This window comes from Carcharodon carcharias, chromosome 13 (assembly GCF_017639515.1).
Source record: "Carcharodon carcharias isolate sCarCar2 chromosome 13, sCarCar2.pri, whole genome shotgun sequence".
NCBI classification, from domain to species: Eukaryota; Metazoa; Chordata; class Chondrichthyes; order Lamniformes; family Lamnidae; genus Carcharodon; species Carcharodon carcharias.
In genome coordinates, this window is record NC_054479.1 from 58,043,472 (window position 1) to 58,066,680 (window position 23,209).

The 23,209-nt window shown below is 43.6% G+C and overlaps 1 protein-coding gene across 1 annotated transcript in view; it reads right to left on the minus strand.

Moving 5' to 3' along the window:
* The window catches only part of rab36 (RAB36, member RAS oncogene family), a 92,980-nt gene that overhangs the window by 11,720 nt on the left and 58,051 nt on the right, over nucleotides 1–23,209 (minus strand). The window contains exons 8-10 of the mRNA XM_041203603.1: nucleotides 21,428–21,509; nucleotides 17,218–17,308; nucleotides 678–797 (exon numbers count right to left, since the gene is read on the minus strand). Of these exons, the coding sequence (XP_041059537.1) occupies nucleotides 678–797; nucleotides 17,218–17,308; nucleotides 21,428–21,509 (293 nt within the window). The remainder of the gene's footprint in view (nucleotides 1–677; nucleotides 798–17,217; nucleotides 17,309–21,427; nucleotides 21,510–23,209) is intronic.

The following is a 23,209-nucleotide window of genomic DNA, read 5'->3' on the forward strand; positions in this document are numbered from 1 at the left end:
CAGGTGATTATTGACTATAGAAAGAAACTTTATGAATTCTTACGGCTAAGCATCATAAAGGCCACACAATCAGAATGATCAGGGATTTTTGGAATGACAACTGTATTAAAGGCATATTTTCCCTGAGTGCACTGCTAAAGTGAATCCATGTCTTCCCTGGATTAAACTATAAGAATTTCAGAAACTGTTATGTTGACGATACCATGGTACATGCTTTAAACTGGCTGGCTGTTTTAACAGTAAAGTTTCAGATCAGCATTTTTGCCATTTCTCATCCTGCTCCTGCTTATGGCCAAGATCAAGAATTAATTATCTTTTCCTCGTTCATTGGATTTGGGTGTGGCTGGCAAGGCCAGTATTTATTGCCTGTCCTTAATTGCCTTTGAGAAGGAGGCAAGCTGAGTTTTTGAACCGCTGCAGTCCATGTTTTCCAACAGATATATGGGCAGGATTGGGATTGGATGGGAAGATGAAATTCGGAACAAGGGACTTTGTGTACTGCCCAAAATGAAGGGAAGAGAAAAATGTATTTGGTTTCAAGTGAGGCAGTGGCAGAAGCGAGGCCAATTTACCTTCCTATCTAATGGTCAAAACTTTCAATTAAGAACTTTTAGAACCAGCAACCAGAGAATACCGGAATTTATGCAAAATTCCGCTTCATTCCAGTGAACACTTACGGATGGTTGTTCCCTCACCGATCCTTGCAGAAGGGAAGTCTTTTTTTTCCAGTTCTTTCAGTAAAGATGCTTCAAATGCCAGGGCTGCCACTCTGAAGAAGAATTCCGTCACGTTTTCACCTGTGGGCAGAATGTACCGCAACTTCAATTTCAACAAGATGTTCTCCCAATTTCATCTTAACCACTTCGCGGGTTGGTTCACGATTCTTGGGTTAGATTGCCTTTTGTTAACGACAGTGGTTTATAAAATTACAATTCCAGGCATCCTATATACCTTAAAGATCACCAGCTGCAAATGCAATTATTCTGTTGAATATTTACTAGTTAATGTCAAAATCATAGTTAATTCCATTTGAAACATGACGAACTACTGCTACTAAATTCCCATCAGTCAGCTCAGGAATGAGGATGGGGTCAAGTGAATTCACTTCATTATTATTTGCTCTGAGCTAGCCTGGGTGTTTTAATCATCTGTATCCCATTCTATGACAAGTCAATCCTGGGTCAGAATTTTACATTCCCCTGCCGGCGGGTTTGTAAATGCTGCCAAAAGCTGCCACCCAATCAGCAGCTTACCAGCGCCACCACTAGCAGTGACCAATGCTGAGACTGCAACACCAGGGATAGGGCTGTAACGAGATCTGGACCTGAGTCACCCCGGAACTGCGGCTGGGATTTTCCAGCCCTGCTGCGGTGGGTTTCCTCACGGGCCATTCAAATCCCCATTGACTTCAGGGGGACCAGAAGATCCTGCCGGTGAGAATGGCCGGAAAATCCCATCCTTAGGCCAGGAGTTTACATTTGTCTTTACTTTTGTCGGGCGGGATCAATGGGAGTGGAGGTGGGGGGTGGGGGGTTGGGGGGGGGGTGGGCGGGGGTGGAAACCTGCGATCGGCTCCGCACCACCATTTCACGCAGGCAAGCCAGCTAAGGCCCACCCTGCGTGGATCGCGAGTGATAGCGCTAACTGTGCGGGCTGGGGGAGGAGGGAGCAGACCTCGCGTACAGTTTGCCCATGTGCACGACAGAGTGCTTCAATCTCCCTGAGACACGGAGATTGATACGCTTTTTGAAAAAATTAATAAACTGCATCACATAAGATGGAACATGTTTTTAATTTCAAAAGAAAGTTTTTATTTAATTTGTAATAGCTTTAGGAAGCCTCATCCCGCCCGTGGATGAGGTTTCCTTTGCCTGCCAGCCAACCATTAGGTTGGACGGGCAGCGTAAACTTCAACTTAATTACCTTCTTAATAGTCTTAATAGGTATTTCAATTATCGGCAGATGCGCAGTTGACTCCGGCACGTGCCAGCAGAATGAAATATTGCAATGGTGCGCTGTGACGTCAGGACACATGCCCGATTTTTTACATTTGCCCACACGCCAAATGTAAAATTCTGCCCTTAGTATCAGTGAGCAAGATATTGCTCTATAAGTGCCGTTTGATAGCACTGCCAACAACATCTTCTATGATTTTGCTGAAGATTGAGAGTAGACTGATGGGGGAGTAGTGAGCTAGGTTGGATTTGTCTTGCTTTTTATGGACAGGATGTATGTGGACAATTTTCCACATTGTCAGGTAGATGCCGGTATTTAAGCTGTACTGGAACAGCTTAGCTAGGGGTCTTCCGTAACATAGCTGGGATGTTGTCAGGGTCCATTGCCTTTGCTGGATTCAGGGCCTTCAGCCGTTTCTTGATATCATATGGAGTGAATTGAATTGGTGAAGCCTCTTTCCTCTGAGGAAAAAAGTCCTAACTTCTCCAATCTATCTTCTTAACTGAAGTTCCTCATTCCAGGAACCATTCTGGTGAATCTTTTTTATTATTTATTCATGGGAAGTGGACATCGCTGGCTGGGCCAGCATTTATTGCCCATCCCTAATTGCCCTTGAGAAGGTGGTGGTGAGCCGCCTTCTTGAACTGCTGCGGTCCATGTGGTGTAGGTACATCTACAGTGCTGTTAGGGAGAGTGTTCCCAGATTTTGATCCAATGACAGTGAAGGAATGGAGATATATTTCCAAGTCAGGATGGTGAGTGGCTTGATGGGGAACTTTCGGGTGGTGGTGTTCCCATGTGTCTGCTGCCCCTGTCCTTTTAGATGGTAGTGGCTGTGGATTTGGAAGGTGCTGTCTAAGGAGCCTTGCTGAGTTTCTGCAATGCAACTTGTAGATGATACACAATGCTGTCACAGTGTGGCATTGGTGGAGGGAGTGAATGTTTGTGCATGGGGTGCTAATCAAGCGGGCTGCTTTGTCCTAGATGATGTAAAGCTTCTTGAGTGTTGTTGGAGCTGCACTCATCTAGGCAAGAGTATTGTATCCTGACTTGTGCCATGTAGCTGGTGGACAGGCTTTGGGGAGTCAGGAGGTGAGCTACCTGCTGCAGGATTCCTAGCCTCTGGCCTGCTCTTGTAGCCACATTATTTATATGGCTAGTCTAGTTCAATTCCTGGTCAATGGTAACCCCTAGGATGTTAATGCGATGGTAATGCCATTGAATGTCATGGGGTGATGGTTAGATCCTCTCTAGTTGGAGATGGTCATTGGTGGCACTAGTGTGGTGTGAATGTCACTTGCCACTTGTCAGCCCAAGCCTGGATATTGTCCAGGTCTTGCTGTGTTTGGACATGGACTGCTTCAGTGCTGAACATTGTGCAATCATCAGTGAACATCCCCACTTCTGGCCTTATGATGGAAGGGAGGTCATTGATGAAGCAGCTGAAGGTTGTTAGGCCTAGGACACGGCCCTGAGGAACTCCTGCAGTGATGTCCTGGAACTGAAAGGAATGACTCCCAACAACCACAACCATCTTCCTTTGTGCCAGGTATAACTCCAACCAGTGGCGAGTTTCTCCCCTGATTCCCATTGACTCCAGTTTTACTAGGGCTGTTTGATGGTACACTGGGTCAAATGCTGCTTTGATGTCAAGGGAAGTCACTCTTACCTCACCTCCTCACCTCTGGAGTTCCAGTCTTTTGAACATGATTGAACCAAGGCTGCAATGAGGTCAGGAGCTGAGTAGGCCTGGCAGAGCCCAAACTGAGCATCAATGAGCAGGTTATGGCTAAGCAAGAGCCGCTTGATAGTGCTGTGATGATCCCTTCCATCGCTTCACTGATGATGCAGAGTAGACTGATGGTGTGGGGCGGGGGGGGGGGGGTTGTGAGGGGGGCGGTAACAGTATTTGGCCGGGTTGGGTTGGATTTGTCCTGCTTTTTGTGCACAGGATACCCGGGCAATTTTCAACATTGCCAGGTAGAAGTCAGTATTGCCGGTGTACTGGAACAGCTTGGCTAGGGGTGTGGTAAGTTCTGGAGCTCAAGTCTTCAGTACTATTACTGGAAATTTGTCAGGGCCCATAGCCTTTGCCAGTATCCAATGCCTTCAGCCATTTCTTGATGGCACGTGGAGTGAATTGAATTGGTTGAAGACTGGCTTCTGTGATGCTGGAGACATCTGGAGGACGCCAAGATGGATCATCCACTTGGCACCTCTGGCTGAAGATTGTATCAAATGCTTCAGCCTTATCTTTTGCACTGATGTGCTGGGCTCCCCCATCATTGAGAATGCGGATATTTGTAGAGCCTCCTCCTCCAGTGAATTGTTTAACTGTCCACCACCATTCATGGCCGTGGCAGACTGCAGAACTTAGATCTGAACCATTGGTTGTGGAATCGCTTAGCTCTATCACTTTCTGCTTATGCTGTGTTGTAGCTTCACGAGGTTGAACTTCATTTTTAGGTATGCCTGGTGCTGCTCCTGGCATGCCCTTCTGCATGAACCAAGGTTGATCGCCTGGCTTGATGGTAAAGGTAGAGTGGGGGATATGCCGGGCCATGAGGTTACAGATTGTGGTTGAGTACAATACTCCTGCTGTTGATGGCCCACAGCGCCTCGTTGTTACCCAGTCTTGAGTTGCTCGATCCGTTCGAAATCTATCCCATTTAGCATGGTGGTAGTGCCACATAACATGATAGAGGGAATCCTCGATAGGAAGACAGGACTTCGTCTCCACAAGGATTGTGCAGTGGTCACTTCTACCAATACTGTCATGAACAGATGCATCTGTGGTAGGCAGGTTGTTGAGGTCAAGTATGTTTTTCCCTCTTGTTGGTACCCTCGCCACCTGCCGTAAACCCAGTCTAGCAGCTATGTCATTTAAGACTTGGCTAGCTCAGTAATGGTGCTATTGAGCTACTCTGGTGATGGACATTGAGGTCCCCTACCCAGAGTACATTCTGCACTCTTTCCACCCTCAGTTCTTCCTCCAAGTGGTGTCCAACATAGAGGAGTACTGATTCATCAGCTGGGTTGGGGGCGGATTGTGGTATGTGGTAATCAGCAGGAGGTTTCCTTGCCCATATTTGACCTGATGCCACGAGACTTCATGTGGCTGGAGTCGATGTTGAGGTCTCCCAGGGAAACTGCCTCCCGACTGTATACCACACTGCCACCATGTCTGCTGGGTCTGTCCTGCCGGTGGGACAGGACAAATGCAGGGATGATGATGGTGGTGTCTGGGATATGATCCATAAGGTATGGTTCCATAAGTGTGACTATGTCAGGCTGTTGCTTGGCTAGTTTGTGAGACAGCTCTCCCAAGTTTTGCACAAGCCATCAGATGTTAGTACGGAGGACCCTACAGGGTTGACAGGGCTGAGTTTGCCGTTGTCATTTCTGGTGCCTAGGTTGATGCTAGGTGATCCGTCTGGCTTCATGCCTTTTTGTAGTCTTCGTAGTGGTTTGATACAACTGAGAGGCTTGCTAGGCCATTTCAGAGGACATTTAAGAGCCAACCACATTACTGTGGGTTTGGAGTCTCATGTAAGCCAGACTAGGTAAGGACGGCAGATTTCCTTCCCTAAAGGACAATAGTGAACCAGATGGGTTTTTACAACAATCGACAATGGTTTTGTGGTTATCATTAGACTTTTGATTCCAGATTTTTATTAAATTCAAATTTCAGCATCTGCCGTGGTGGGATTCGAACCGGGTCGTCAGAGCATTACCCTGGGTCTCTGGATCACTAGTCTGCACTCTCTCCAATGTATTCATATCCTTCCTAAACTGCGGCATCCAGAAATGGATGCAATACTCTAGCTGAGGCCATACCAGTGTTTTACACAAGTTCAATATAACCCTCCTTGCTATTATACTCTATTCCCCTATGAATAAAGCCTACAATGCTGCATGCTTTATTAACCACACTCTCAAACTGTCCTCCCACCTTCAATGACTTATGCACAGGCACACCCAGGTCCTTCTGCTTCTGCACCCACTTTAGGGTTGTACCCTTTATTTTATATTGTTTCCTCATGTTCTTCCTACCAAAATGAATCACTTCAAATTTCTCTGCGTTGAACTTCATCTGCCACCTGTCCGTCCATTCCACCAATTTGTTTATAAGTTCTGCACTATCCTCCTCACAGTTTCAATGCTTCCAAATTTTGTATCATCTGTAAATTTTGAAATTGTGCCCGGTATACCATGGTCTAGTCCCTAATATATATCAGGAAAAACAAGGGTCCCAACACCAACCCCTAGGAAATTTCACAACAAACCTCCCTGCAGCCCAAAAAACATCCATTAACCACTAATCTCTATTTCCTATCACTCAGCCAATTTTGTATCCATGTTGCTAATGTCCCTCTTATTCCATGAGTTATAACTTTTCTCACAAATCTGCTTGCAGCAATGTATCAATTGCCTTTTGGAAGTCCATGTACACCACATAAACAGCATTGCCCTCATCAATAATAAATAAAAACAGAAAAAGCTGGAAAACCTCAGCAGGTCTGGCAGCATCTGTGGAGAGAGAAACAGTGTTAATGTTTTGAGTGCAGTATGACTCTTCTTTGGAACTCTGCAGTTCTGAAGAAGTTGTATTTTCTGTTTTTATTTCAGATTTCCAGCATCCACAGTATTTTGCTTTTTATCTTGCTACCCTCATCAACCCTCTCTGTTACCTCTTCAAAAAACTCCAGCAAGTTAGTTAATCATGACTTTCCTTTAAGAAATCCATGCTGGCTTTCCTTAATTAACCCACATTTATTCATGTGACTATTAATTTTGCACCAAATTATTGTTTCCAGAAGTTCCCCCACTACTGAGGTTAAACTGACTGGCCTGTAGTTGCTGGGCTTATTTTTACACCTTTTTTCAAACAAGGGTGTAAACGTTTGCAATTCTTCAGTGCTCTGAGTCTACAGAAGACTGAAAAATTATAGCCAGTGCCTGGCAATTTCCACTCTCACTTCCCTCAGTATCCTTGGATGCATCTCATCCGGTCCTGGTGCCTTATCCTAAGTCTCCCACCAAGAGTATATTTGTGCCCTTGCTACCCTTGGTGCTTCTTCCAAGTGGGTGTTCCACATGGAGGAGCATCGATTCATCAGCTGAGGGGGAGCAGTAGGTGGTAATTAGCAGGATGTTTCCGCCCTTGTTTGACCTGATGCCATGAGATTTCATGGGGTTCGAGTCAATGTTGGAGACTCCCATGGCCACCACTCCCTCTTGCCTCTGTACCACTCTGGCTCCAGCACTGGTAGGTCAGTCCTGCTAGTAGGACAGGATATAACCAGGGATGGTAATGGAGGAGTCTGGGTCATTGGCTGTAAGGTACGATTCAGTGAGTTTGAATACATCAGGCTGTTGCTTGACCAATCTGTGGGATAGCTCTCCCAATTTTAGGCACAAGTCCCTGATGATATTGAGGAGGAATTTGCAAGGTTGACAGGACATGGTATGCCTCTGTCATTTCTGGTGCCTCGGTCAATGCCAGGTGGCCTGTTCAGTTTTAATTCTTTTTGACTTTTCTCTGGCAGTTTTATACAACTGAGTGGCTCACTGGGCCATTACACTATTTGAAGAAAAGTAGGGGAGCTATCTCCAGCATCCTAGCCAATGTTAATCCCTCAAGCAAAATGACAGAAACAGATTATCTTCGTCATTATCAAAGAGCTGTTTGTGGGAGTTTGCTGTGCGCAATTTAAAAAAAAAAATGTTTATGGGATGTGAGCACCACTAGCTAAGCCAGCATTTGTTGCCCATCCCTAATTGCCCTTGAGAAGGTGGTGGTGAGCTGCCTTCTTACACTGTTGCAGTCCATGTGGTGCAGGTACAGCCACAATGCTATTTAGGGAGGGAGTTCTAGGATTTTGACCCAAAGACAATGAAAGATCAGCGATACAATTCCACGTCAGGATAGTGTTTGGCTTGGAGGGGAACTTTGAGGTGTTGGTATTCCCATGTGTCTACTGCCCTTGGCCTTCTAGAGATGGTACTGGTCATGGATTTGGAAGATGCTGTCTAAGGAGGCTTGGTGAGTTTTTACAGTGCATCTTGTAGTCGGTACACACTGCTGCCACTGTGAGTCAGTGGTGGAAGGAGTGTATGTTTGCGTATGTGTTGCCAATCAAGCAGGCTGCTTTGTCCTGGATGGTGTCAAACTTCTTGAGGGTTGTTGGAGATCTCATCCAGCCAAATGAAGAGTATTCCATCACACTCCTGACTTGTGCCTTGTAGATGGTGGACAGGCTTTGGGGAGTCAAGAGGTGAGTTACTTGTCACAGGATTCCTAGCCTCTGACCTGGTTTTGTAGCCACAGTATTTATATGGCTAGTCCAGTTCAGTTTCTGGTCAATGGTAACCCTCAGGATGTTGATAGTGGGGGCTTCAGCGATGGTAATGCCATTGAATGTCAAGGGGTGATGCTTAGATTCTCTCTTGTTGGAGATGGTCTTTGTCTGGCACTCATGTGGCACGAATATTACTTGCCACTTGTCAGCCGAAGCCTGGATATTGTGCAGGTCTTGTTGCATTTGGACATGGGCAGCTTCAGTATCTGAGGAGTCGTGAATGGTACTGAACATTGCGCAATCATCAGCAAATATCCCCACTTCTGACCTTATGATGGAAGGAAGGCCATTGATGAAGCAACTAAAGATGGTTGGGCCAAAGACACTACCCTGAGGGAGTCCTGCAGTGATGTCCTGGAACTGAGAGGATTGACCTCCAACAACCACAACAATGTTCCTTTGTGCTAGGTATGACTCCAGCCAGTGGAGTGTTTTCCTCCTGATTCCCATTGACTCAGTTTTGTTAGGGGCCCTTGATGCCAACTCGGTCAAATGTTGCCTTGATGTAGAGGGCAGACACTCTCACCTCACCTCTGGAGTTTGAGCTAAGGCTGTAATGAGGTCAGAGGCTGAGTTGCCCTGGTGGAACCCAAACTGAGCGTCAGTGAGCAGGTTATTGCTAAGCAAATGCCACTTGACCACACTGTTGATGACCCCTTTCACCAGCAAAGTGATTGTCGAGGGTAGACTGATGGGGCAGTAATTGTCCGGGTTGGATTTGTCCTTCTTGTTGTGTATAGGACACACCTGGGCAACTTTCCATAATTGCCAGGTGGATGCCAATGTTGTAGCTGTACTGGAACATCTTAGCTAGGGGCCATCATGTTCTGAAGCACAAGTCTTCAGTACTATTGATGGAATATTGTCAGGGCCCAAAGCCTTTGCAGTATCCAATGCCTGCAGCCATTTCTTGAAGCCATGCAGTGTTAATCAAAGTGGCTGAAGGCTGGCATCTGTGATGCTGGGAACCTCTGGAGGAGGCCGAGATGGATCAAACACTCAGCACTTCTGGCTGAAGACTTTTGCAAATGCTTCAGCCTTATCTTTTGCACTGATGCGCTGGGGTCCCCCATCATTGAGGATGGGGATATTGGTGGAACCTCCTCCTCTAGAGAGTTGTTTACTTGTTTACCACCATTCTCGACTGGATGTGGCAGAGGTTAGATTTGATCCGTGGTTGTGGAATCGATTAGCTCTGTCTATCATTTTCTGCTTATGCTGTCTAGCATGCAAGTGTTGTAGCTTCACCAGGTTGATGCCTCATTTCCTGTATGCCAGGTGCTGCTCCTGGCATGCCCTCCTGCACTCTCCATTGAACCAGGGTTGATCCCCTGGCTTGGTAGTAATGGTAGAGTGGGGGATATGCTGGGCCATGAGGTTACAGACTGTGAGTGAGTACAATTCTGCTGCTGCTAATGGCCCACAGTGCCTCATTGTTGCCCAGTTTTGAGTTGCTAGATCTGTTCGAAATCTATCCCATTTAGCACAGTGGTAGTGCCACAAGACGATGGAGGAAATCCTCAATGTGAAGATGGGACTTCGTCTTTACAAGGACTATACGGTGGTCAATCTTCTCCATACTGTCATGGACAGATGCATCTGCAACAGGCAAGAATGAGGTCAAGTATGTTTTTCCCTCTTGTTGGTTCCCTCACCACCTGCCGCAAACCCAGTCTAGCAGCTATGTCCTTAAGGATTTGGCCAGTTCGGTCTGTAGCGGTGCTACAAAGACAATCTTAGTGATGGACATTGAAGGTCCCCACCCAGAGTACATTCTGCATTCTTGCCACCCTCAGTGCTTCCCCCAAGTGCTGTTTAACATTCATCAGCTGAGGGAGGGCAGTATGTGGTAATCAGCAGGAGGCTTCCATGCCCATGTTTGACCTGATGTCATGAGACTTCATGGGTTCCGGAGTCGATGTTGAGGACTCCCAAGGCAACTCTCTCTCTCTCTCTGTATACCACTCTACTGCACCTCTGCTGGATCTGTCTTGCCGGTGAGACAGGACATACCCAGGGGTGGTGATGGTGGTGTCTGGGATATTGTCTGTAAGGTATGATTCCATGAGTATGACTATGTCCTGCTGTTTGTGAGACTAGTTTGTAAGACAGCTCTCCCAATTTGGGCACAAGCCCCAGATGTTAGTCAGGAGGATTTTGCAAGGTCGACAGGGCTGAGTTTGCCATAGTCTTTTCTGGTGCCTATGTTGATGCCGGGTGGTCCGTTCACTTCATTTGTTTTAGACATTTTAGTGGTTTGATATATCTGATTGGCTTGCTAGGCCATTTCAGAGGGCATTTAAGAGTCAACCACATTGCTGTAGATCTGGAGTCACATATAGGCCAGACCAAGTTAGAACAGCAGATTTCCTTCCCTAAAGGATATTAGTGAACCAGATGGGTCTTTACAACAATCAACAATGTCTTCATGGTCATCCTTAGGCTTTTAATTCCAGATCCCCAGAGCATTACCCTGGGTCTCTGGGTTACTAGTCCAGTGACAATACCACGATGCCAACGCCTCACATTATGCTCCCACATCCCCAATTTGGCTTTGTGGTACCCACATTACAATAATGACTACATTTTAAAGTACTTAATTGACTGTAAAGTGCTTTGGGACATCTGATGATTGTCTTTTTTTATATGCATACATACAAACATATGAATTAGAAGCAGCATTAGTCCATTCAGCCCCTCGAGCTTGCTCTGCCATTTTATAAGATCACAGCTGATTTAATTGTGGCCTCTCCTTTCCTATCTATCCCCTATAACCTTTGACTCCCTTGTCAATTGTTACAGACAGTAGAGAACAAATAAACTGAAAACTCCAATTTCCTTCCCTTAGTGTCTCCAATCAGCGTGGTTAGTTTGGAAAGGTAGATAAGTGTGTTTCTAAGCCCCCTATAGCATGCGTTCAATTTTAATAACAAGTAGCAGACTTGAAGATTATTTATTCACACACTCACCCCGAGTCTAAAAGCTACATCAGACCACACCTTCAAGAAAGATAGAATTAAAGAAGATAGCGCATTTCAGGTGCTAAACCAAAAGAATAATTAACAGTTCACATGTTTGGCTTGTAGGAAATCAGACATTTTGGGCCCGATAAAGAAAATAATTCTGTTCCATTCTTAGGTTGTGCTTCAAATGGGTTCCGATAGCTGAAACTATTTATCTGGATTGTTCCCTGAAGTGATGAATATTCAGCAGGTCACAAAATTTTTTAACAGATGGACTTGGAGTTTTGGAATCAGGCTGGGAGGCTTTTTAAAGACTTTATAGTTCTTAAAAGGCAAAGATTGCACTGCCTTTTGCTGCTGCTGTTTTGTAGTTTTCAAGGTTTTCTTGCCGGCTGCCTGGAGTCTTTCCTGCGTCTTGAGATAATAAAGGATTTCAGTATCAGAAGCCAGTTTCAGTAACATGGTCAATGGTCATCGTCCACTTAAAGCTAAAAGGCCATTGGTATACAATAGGAGATAGATAGATGGTTGTCTTCCACACTTATTTTGTAGATGACTGGTCTCTTAGCTCTCTATTGTGAAGCATTGATCTTGGAGATGAGCAGTCTAGAGATCTACTAGCTTGAAGTCTTGGGTAAGTCACAGACAATAGCATATGTAAACACCACAGATAACATTAGTCTTGACACGTCCATTCCAGGGGAAGGCCTGTAGGGTGATTAAATTAGAACTTTCCGGAAACCTAAAGTATTCTGTGTTGAATAAGCAAAGATCACCTCTCTCCTGGCAGCCATCTTAGCCAACTTGTGAGTGTCCATTTTAAAATATAAAAGACAATTCCAGAAGCTTCCATAGAAACACAGTCCATGTATGAAGTTATGATTAGGACATATCTTCACTGGGCATAACACAATTAAGCATCTATCTAACTCAGTCTTAAAAATATTCAATAACCCAGCCTTCACTGCTCATTGGGGAGGAGAATTCCACAGACTAATGATCCTCAGAAAAAAAATCTTCTCACCTGTCTTAAATGGGAGACCCCTTATTTTTAAACTGTGTCCCCTAGTTCTAGGCTCTCCCACAAGGGGAAACATCCTCTCAGCATCTATTTTTAAGACATTCCATTCTACTTCTTGCCATATGTCAAAGATAATATACCCAAACTTAAGTACATCAGTAAAGAAATTAAACCAATGAGCAGGAATAGTGAAAGTCATCGCTGTCTCCACCATATTTTTGCAAAGGCGCTAACACTGTATGCAATTCTTACACTAATTAAAAAAAATATTTTGGTGGAGACTTTCAAGGTTTGAACCTAGGTTTCTTTTGAACAAGGACATGCTGAAAACTAGGTATGTGTCAGCTTCCAAACATACAATGCCCTTATAAGGGAGGGGCATATAATACATTAATTTACATAGAATATATAAGCACAGAAACAGCCATTGGGCCCAACCAGTCCATAATACTGTGTTCGCTCCACTCAAGCTTCCTCCCATTTTTCCTCATTTAAATCTATCATCGTAACTCTTTAGCCCCTTCTCCTTTATATGCCTGTTTAACTTGCCCTTAAATGTATACAATACAAATGGAGTTGGTAAGACTCCACAGTTCTTTAAAAATGGCGGACAGGGGGAAATCCTACCCCATTTCTGACAGATCAATTTTTTTGACAGCATGGGGAAGAAGGTGGGTGTGACTCACACAGGAGAAAAACCTGAACTCAGGAGGGCCATTTTAACTTGGTGCTGATTTCAAACAGACCCCATTTTGGTTGCTCTAAGGGCCTTAACCTGCGGTGAGAGTAACAAATTGACAGAATAGACGTAAACACACTTGAAGATAAGTGATATGACCTGAAGTTGTTTTTAAAACCCCATTCTTTAAACGTGAAAAAAGCAGTCTGAATATCAGTGAGAGTTTAAACAAACTTGCTGTGCTGCTTTGATTGACATGCCATCTGGTGTAGGTTAGAAAATAACATTACCATCTGTTTGTGAAAATTCAATAGAGTTCCTCATTGACTTGTCCCATGGTCTATTATTTTGTCACTGTGAATGTTTGGCTGCGTTTCAAAATCTACAATTATCTCAGCAGGGGCTACTGAGTTCACAGTTTGATGACAGTTTAAACAGGCTATTAAAAGATGAACTATCTTTGATGAGGGGTCTTAATAGAAGCTAGCTTGTTTTTATAAGAGATTAACCACTTGAGGAGATCTAAAAGCTTTGAATGGGTTTCATGAATGTGACTTTTTATTAGATTGTTAGACTTATTTTATTCACATGGCTCTTCAGGTCTGCCCATAGTGTAAACTACTGAGTTTCTATGGAGGTGGCATGGAGTATGAAGGCTAAGGGGGTTATGAGGTAGCATGGAAGGGCCATCGGGGTGTGGGTGGGGTGGTGAGGGGTAATGGATAGCCTAACATCTTCTAAAACAACTAGGATGCTTTGAGTGATATTCAGGTCAATATTTGTTTTTTGCATCCAACTATCTTGACATGATGTACATTGTGGGTGCCCCACAACATACAGGTAACATGAATAAACTTGAAACCAAATTCAAGGCTTCTAAAGAGAAACAGTGAAACAAAAATGAGATGCTTAAAGTGGGCAGCATATCTCTCAGGCACAATATAAAAGCTGCCTTTTACAGCTGCCTAGCAGTGTTTCTTTCAACCTTGGGTTAGTAGACAATGCTCAGGAAACCAAATTGGGTGGGGCGTTTGAGGAGCACTGTACATTTGCAGGCACAAATATGGCTGGATGCAGTAACCTTTTATCAGTATATGTGCTGTGTCACGCAGAGTTCTGGGTAAAGCCAGAGTACCTAATTATGTATAGGGAAGGGGAGCAACATTATTCCAAAACTTTATGGGCTGGCCTCCCATTTTTCACCCTCTGTGCTGTCTGTATCCTAACCCACAGCAAGTCCTATTCAAACATCACTCCTGTGCTCCCCGACCTGCATTAGTTCCTGGTCTGAAAACACCTCAAGTTTAAAACTATTACCCTTGTATTCAAACCTCTCCATGGCCTTGCCCCTCCCCATCTCTGTAACCTCTTCCACCCTACAACACTCTGCACACCTCCAATTCTGGCTCTAACATATCCCTGATGTCCATCCCTCCACCATTAGCAGCCATGCATTCATCTGTCTAGGTTTTAAACTCTGGAATTTGTTCCATAAACATCTCTGCTTCTCCACCTCTCACTCCTCGTTTAAGACCTTCCTTAATACAAACTTTTTTTAATCAACCTTCTGATTACTGCCCTAATATTTCATAGAGTGACTTGGTGTCAAATTTTGTTTGAGAATGTTCCTGTGAAACACCTTGGGATGTTTTACTACATTAAAGGTGCTATATAAATACAATTTGTTGTTATTCGTTGCACGTTAAACAGAACAAAGCAGCAGGATAATGTATTGGGGAATGCTTGGATTTAGATATTGTGCTGCCATTGTCCTGGGAGTGCTTTCTAAGTGCAGTTTTTTTGGAATAATGATCTACTTAACAAGGGAAATAGGGCTCCAAAATATTGAAATAATGAGATAGAATAATATGTAATAGAAAAGTCCGGCACACCCACAGCAGTGGCAGAATGAAATTATGATTCTAGCAGGAACCCAGCATCAGCATGGACTGAGCCATTCTAATATGCTTGCTAAATATTCTGAAAAGCACATGGCTTACAATACACCAGAGAAGAAAACGTTTTCTGATAGAATGCTTCACTGGGGAACAAATTACCCAATTACTGTGAACTGGTCATGTAATTTGTGAATTAATTTAATTTCCAAATGGGCACATCACATTTTCCACCCATTTATCTGCTCAAATTACTTACTGTAAATTGGAATTTGTTTCCTTGAAAAATATTTATGCAGGCAAAATGCCAGCAAATAATTTAACCTAGCCGCTTATGTGAATGAAAGAAAAGTTGGATGAATAAGTGTTCACTGGATGAACACTGCACTTGAGATCATCAGTCAGGAGAGGCTAGAATTTTGTAATGTGTGGAAAGTGGGACTGCACAATTATATTTGGGAAGGAATGAAAAACTGAAGGATAGAATTGGGGCAGGGGATTGGGTGTGAGGAATGGTCTGTTATATACTTGCTCAGGATCCATCACCCACCCACTGCCCCACAACTCCAATCTCCACCATCTGGACGGCCATAAGAACATAATAAATAGCAGCAGGAGTAGGCCATTTGGCCCCTCAAGTCTGCTCCATCATTCATTAAAATCATGGTTGATCTGATTGTGCCCTGAGCTCCACTTTCCTGCCTCCCCTCCCCAACCTTTGACTCTATTGTAGACCAAAAATCTAACTCAGCCTTGAATACAAAGCAACCAACTGTCCCATCTTTTAAGGGATGGTCTCTTATTTTGATTGTTTGTCCCGTGTTCCTCACGGGACACCTTTTGTCCATTATTTCCAGGTCAGTCTGAGTGACTTGAACAGAACAGCAAGTGAGTGAGTCAGCCAGCAGAGAGATGATGTGACTCAATAAAATAAGTTGTAAGTTTAAGTTGATTATAACTACCAACCCACCCCTACCCCCTTCTATTATGGCCTCAAAATAAACCTCCAATTTCTCAGGTTGAAAACCCTCTCCTCCCCGACTCTCATACTTACCAAACCCCTCCCCTGAATGCTCTCATGGCCCTCACTCTCACAGTCACCAGCACTCTCTTTCACGGTCACCAGCAACTCCCCTCATCCCCACCCCATCCCATCCTGGTCCCATGGTTGAAGCGTCCTTTATTTTATTTCATAAGAGTTGGTCACACTGCTTGAATATATTCAATGACTCAGCCTCCACTGCTCTCTGGAGTAGAGAATTCCTCATCTCCATCTTAAATTAGAGACCCCTTATTCTGAAACTGCGTCCCTTGTTCTAGATTTCTCCACAAGGGGAAACATCCTCTCAGCATCTACCCTGTCAAACATGCTCAGAATCTTATATGTTTCAATAAGATCACCTCTCATCCTTTTAAATGCTAAGGAGTATAGGTCCAACCTGCTCAACTTTTCCTCAGAAGACAACCCCTTCATCCCAGGAATCAATCTAAAGAACCTTCTCTGAACAGTCTCCAATTCATGTATATCCCTCCTTATCCAGTCCAGGGGTAGACAAAAGCATGTAACCCTGAAGTTTTCTCACAGCTTCTCCTGTTCCCTCCTACAACCTCAACAGAAGACTGGTGAAACCCTCTGAGGAATGGCATAAACAATTGTATTCTCTGGAAATTCTGCTGGGCTACTGCTGAAGTTATGGTGAGAAACAGGGAGGACCTAGATGGAATTTCAGGGGATTTGTGGTTTTCTTTGGGAGAAGGGAATTGGTGAATTTATCATGTGGCTCTAAGAGCTGAAACTTCCTTTCAAGCAGTTGGAAATTTTCCAAGTACATTCTGGCATTCGGAGAACTCTCCCAATATCAGTGAGCACTTGGAGTGATACACCTGTGTCTAAGCAGATGTGTAAACACCTTTCAGTACTTGACTGTAAATCCTACTCCTAACATTTCTGTTGTGTGTGTACCCTACCAGCCTTCGAGTTCACTGCGCTCCTCCAATTCTGGTCTCTTGTGCATCCTAATTTTAATCGCTCCATCATTGGTGGCTGTGTCTTCAGCTGCGCCTGGGCCCTAAACTCTGGAATTCCCTCTCTATACCTCTCAGCCTCCCTACCTCTCTCTCCTTCTTTAAGGCGCTCCAAAACCTACCACTTTGTCTAAGCTTTAGGTCATCTGTCCTGATACCTCCTTATGTGACCTGGTGTCAAAAATGTTTCTAATAATCCTCTTGTTAAAAACCTTAGGACATTTTGCAACATACATAAATGCAAGATGTTGTTTATGTGTGCATGCTGGTTCTGCAGTGCACATGTACAGCTGTGAATGCTTTTCCAAACACTCACCTGTTTTAGAAGACACAGCCCAATACTCTGCTTGCATCTCAGTAGCTACTTTAATGGCATCAGCTTCTGTTCGCTCATATTCAGCCTGTGACTGGTAGACAAACACACAGAAAATGACACCGAGCCATATAAGTAGATATTAGGTAAGATGACCAAAAGATCTGCGAGGTAGGTTTTAAAGACCATCTTAAAAGAGGCAGAGAGATGTAGGGAAGGTATTCCAGAGCTTAGGGCCAAGGCAACTGAAGGCATGACTGCCAATGGTGCAGTGATTAATATCAGAGACGTTCAAGAGGCTAAAATTAGATAAGCACAGATATCTTGGAGAGTTGTGATGCTGGAGGGGGTTACGGTGGTAGGGAGGGGTGAGGTCATGGAGGGATTTGAGAACAAGGACAAGAATTTTAAAACCAGATGTTGCTTGACCAGGAGTTAAAGTAGGTCAGTAAGCACAGGGGGATAGGTGAACGGGACTTGATGCGAGTTAGAACATGGACAGCAGATTTTTGAATTACCTCAAGTTTAGAGTGTAGAATGTGAGGGACCAGCCAGGATTGCAAGTTTAGAGGTAACAAAGGTATGAATGATGGTTTCAGTAGCAGATGAGCAGAGGCAGGGGTGAAATTGGGTGATGTTATGGTGGAGGAAATAGGCAGTCTTAGTGATGGCACAAATATAAGTTTGGAAGCTCATCTCAGGGTCAAAAAGAACACCCAGGTCACCGACAGTCTGGTTAAGTCTCAAATGGTTACCAGTAGGAGGGATGGAGTCCATAACTAGGGGATGGAGTTTGGAGTGGGAACTGAAAACAACTTGGTACAACTGCTAAAATGGACAAAATAATTAAATAGTTAAGTAAAAATAATTGTTTGGCAATGTTATTATTCATTTTACATGTTTTCCTCTTTTTCTCTATGAGTACATCGATCAGAAATTCTTCCTGGTAGCTCAGTGCAGTGCGATATCTGTGAACTTCAATTTGAAATTAAACTTTGTAAAAGTTTTCTGTTGTTGAAATTATACGTAAGATATTTAAGAGGGAGCTCATTAATTAATAGTGAAATATCACTGGATTATGCCATTATGATAAATTTTACCTGCTCTACGGAATTCAGGTTAACGAGTGATGGGTCTCGAAGCTCCGAAGGGCCATTGTATTTAGCCTTAATGGATTAAATACAATAGCAACAAAATATTGACCGAAAACAATTCTGTTTTCGTACTAACTATATAGAAAGTGTAGGCCACCCATGAAAGACCAGTTGTGTTCCTTGCACTGGGTTTGCAAGGTACTGTTAGTCAAACTTTCAAATAGTGGAGTACCTCTCACAGGGTATCTGGGACCTTTGTGGTAAAGGCTAGCATCAGTTTATTTCCCTAAATAATCAAATTGGAGAATCAATGATGACAGTGGAAAATCTGAACCAGAAAGTGCCAGTTAGAATAGTGAATTCAATGTCAGATCAGGTAAAGAAATCAAAGTAAAGAAAGATAGGATTGAAAGGCTAATAGAAAAAAAGTTACATTTAGAAAAAAAATCTCCAACAATAACTAAAAGATGAAGGAATGATACTTCACACTGGTGCAAGTTAATTTTCAGTGCCAGGGAGATTGTTTGGCAGTAATTAAGATTTACAACATCATTAAAAGAGTGCTTAGATTAGAATGTATATGTCCTAACTTTCAACAGTGAGTTTAGTCGGTATTGACGATATCAGTGACTTTCTCTTTAAACTGCATACATGTGAGGTCGTGCAGCAATCTGGAACATACCACACAGTGCAACAAATAGGCTGAAAACAACCAATGTTCTCTTGCATTTTAGCACGTCAATTTTCTTGGGTGTTGTCGCTATGTTGTCCATCATACTCCTGATTTGTGCCTTGTAGGTGGCGGGCAAGTTTTGGAGAGTCAGGAGGTAAGTTACTCACTGCAGAATTCCTATCCTCTAACCTGCTCTTGCAGACGCAATGTTTAAATGGCTGAGGTAATCCAGCCTGCAACATCAGGAAACAACTGACCCTCCTGTTTATGCCCATATTATTTTCATTGCTACATCATACAGTCAAAATTAGATAGCTCCTGAAAATGGGCACGTGGATCACGATGCGTAATTACCCCATACTTGTTCAATGTAATGGGGGCAACACACCACCTTTGTGCTACCTATTTATTATGATGATTGTGCTATTCATTGGTTGTACACATTAGCAGGGAGCCCAATATTATTACTTGCTAACCACATAAAACTAGTCTACATTGTTTGAAACTAACCTGCACCTCTTAGCAAAGAGAGGTGGAATTTACACGTGGTGAGACGCCAGGCACAAGTGTATTGCAGCCAAGGCCAGGGAGCAAGGATAGCAAGATGGCAGTCTGCCAGAGGATGATGTTGTACAATAGTTCTCCTGCAGAAGACTTAGGTGAAAACATCAATGGTCCAGGTTACAGAAAATGACTGATGGGCATACACAGCAAAATGCTTGGTACATTGGAAAGCTTGCATGGGGTGTTAAGTAGCAGTGAGGAGTCTGGCACAACTTGGCAAGGAGCTTTGCACAGACCTTTGAGTCCATCCTTTCCAGCATGGAAGTACTGACCAACCATGATGGCTGATGTCTCAGATTCCATTGTAGCACAAGCAGCTTCCACCAAAAGTCCACCACTCAGGTTGTCATGCAAGCTCAGAGTGTTGCCACCATGGCTTTAGATACCAATCTTCAAAATGGCTTGAAGGCTCTCATAGCAGTCCAGCAATCTGTCCACCTAAGGATTACCAGGATTGCTGAAGTGCCACCCTAAAGAAGTGGCAGTGGATCCATGGAACCTGCTGTCTTCTCTCAGGAAGACAGTATTCATGCTTCTACCTCTCCCACTCTGCCAGGGCATGTTGTGCACATGAACTTGGCTTATGAACCGGAGTCATGAGCTATGTCATCAGCAGATATCCTTTGTTGCCCTTTAGCCATCTTTTGGTTTACTGGGGTGGATCAAATGCAGCTGGCATGGCAGACTGCTGCCAAGATACTGGTCACTGTCCTGAATGATGAATTACACCTGTGCACTAGTTGCATGCTGAGGGAGTGGAATCCCTTTTGGTTCTGGTGCATGGCAGATTTGGCAAAGCAATGTGCATACAGCCATTGGCACTCTGCGTAAGGGAAAACCTGTAAACCTTGCAAACTCTCAAGCTCACTCCATTTGCTTCTCTCTGGCAAGAGGGATTGAAGTTAAACTCTCTCTCTTTGAACAAAAAACATCAGTGACCTCTCTATGAACAATGGTCTGCAAACTGCGAGATATTACTAATAGCACCAGCACCAGACTGGAAAGAACCAGATGCATTAAAGTTCATAGTTAATGTCACTGTCATAACCACTGGCAATGTGGCCCTCACCCTGTTCCAAGTTTTGAGTTATGACTGCAGTGGTTGGCAGATTTATCTGACCATTTCCTTAGATGTTTCAAATACTGATTGCCGAGGTTTAGATAGGAAAATTGCTCCCTGAGCAGGTATGGCTTCTTGCTGAGAATCTTTCTCGCACCCCCCCCCCCCCCCCCCACCCTCCTTCTCCTTCTTCCAGCAGCCAGTCCTACTCTGCAGGCCCTCTGCTCATTCTTCCAGTCATGCTCAATTTAAAATAAAAGTCTACTTGTGTACCCTGAATGGAAACAATTGATTTGTGCTGAAGCCTTCAAGTCAGAAAAATGTCCTTTAACCACACCACTCTCTGGACTTTTGAGATTTTAAACAACAATGAAAAGCATCATGGAAGTGTAGAATTGCAGCAATAGTCAGGAGAAATCAACAAACCTCTAAGTAGTTGATTCCTTTAAATGGCACTAGTGGGGAGGGGTCCTTCCTGCTGCTTAATGTGTAACTGTATGAGGTTAAGAGAGAGTGCAGTTGCAGGGTGGACTCTAAAATGGAAGTACTGGCATCAAATTAGTGGCACCATATTTCCAGCAGACTTTAAGTGTGGACACGCCAACCAACTTACTAAGAACCACCTTACTGTTGCGCTTCACGTCAGAAATGCACATTGCGCTGTGGACTTAATTTTGGAAGCCTAAGGGCGTCATGAAAACTGGTGTACCTGAGCCTAATTTCATCCCTGAGGTATTATAACCGCATTTTCAACAGATTTATTAAGCGCAGAATGTCAGGTTTGTCAGACATCAGGTTACTAGGGAAATAATTACTACTCACCAATAAGTCTTTCTTAGAGCCCACAAGAAATATGGTACTTAAACCCTGTTCATTTTCCTTCAGTGCATCCTCTAGCCACTGCCTACAGCAAGAAAGAATATTATTGTCCTTGAGAAAATAATAAAGGGAGTAACCAAAATCATTGCAGGTATCAAAAATTTAAGTTATAAGGAAAGGTTAAGGAATTTGCACTTATTCTCATTGCAAAATTAGAGACTACGAGAGATCTAATTGACATTTTTAAGATAATAAAGGGAAGTAATGAAGTTATTCACTCATCATGGACACAAATTAAAACTAAGGGAGTTAGGAGTAAGAAGTCAGGCAGAACTTTTGTCTGTGTAAGAGACTGATTGAAAGCATTGAAATTTACATTTCTAAATATGTTTGCAAGGCACTTGCATTCTTTTGCTTGTAAAGAATCAACATCAACAATAGTGTGCATCTGTATAAATACTTCCCAGGTTCCAAGGGAAAAAAAAGAACAGATGCCAAACCATGGTGTGTGAGATAGGAGAGCTGATCAAAAGCTAAATCATATACAGGTTAATTTGGATTTGCAAGTTAGCTGGTTGTGCTTTTGTAGGAGCTTATTGTAATTTTCTAATTTGTTTGAAACAATTATCTTTAGATTTCCATTAGAAGATCCAGCTCTTAATTTGAATTTCAGCCTTAACAGAGATTCAACCAAGGCTTCTCCTTCTTCCTTCTCTCCTCCCACGCACCCGCCCCCCACCCACCAAACCCCCCCCACCCCCCCACCCCCACCCCCCCAACAAAAATCTAGTGGGTAGGAAGCTATCTTGCCAGACAAAGCAAACCTGCTGAGGGAGGGGAATCAAATCAGCAATAAGTCAACGCAAGTTATTTGGGTACTTTTGATTTATCATCACCTTTGGCTGCCTATTTTGTTGGAGCTCCTGTGATGGTCCACCATTTAAAAAATTTGGCAGATGGAGTATAATGTGGGAAAATGTGATGTTGCCCACTCTGGCAGGAAGAAAAAAAAAGTGAATATTTTTTAAATGGAAAGAGACTGCAGAATGGGGCATCACAGAAGGATCTGGGTGTGCTTGTACATGAATTGCAAAAGGTTAGCTTGCAGTAATTAGGGAGGCAAATGGAATGTTGGCCTTTATTGCAAAGGGGATTAAGTATAAAAGTAGGGAAGACTTCCCCGGGAGACCAAAAATCTGTCTACCCCAGCCTTAAATGTATTCAACAATGGAGCATCCACAACTCTCTGGGAGAGAATTCCAAAGATTCACAATCTTTTGAGTGAAAAAAATTCTCCTTATCTCAGTCCTAAATGATTGGCCCCTTATCCTGAGACTGCCCTCGTGTTTCAGATTCTCTGACCAGCGAAAACAATCTCTTAGCGTTCACTCTATCAAACCCCTTAAGAATTTTGTAGGTTTAGTAAGATCACCTGTAATTCTTCTGAACTCCAGAGAACATAAGCCCAATCACCCAGCCTCTCATCATAGAACAGCCCCCGCATTCCAGGGACCAAGTTAGTGAACCTTCGCTTTACCGAATCCAATGCAAGTATATCCTTTCTTAAATGTGGAGACCAAAACTGCACACAGTACTCCAGATATGGTCTCATCAAAACCCTGTACAACTGCAGCAAAACTTCTTATTCTTGTACTCCGATCCCCTTGCAATAAAGGCCGACATGCCATTTGCCTTCCTAATTGCTTGCTGTACCCGCATGCTAACTTTCTGCATTCCTTGTACCGGCACTCCCAAGTCACTTTGAACATCAACACTTAAAAGTTT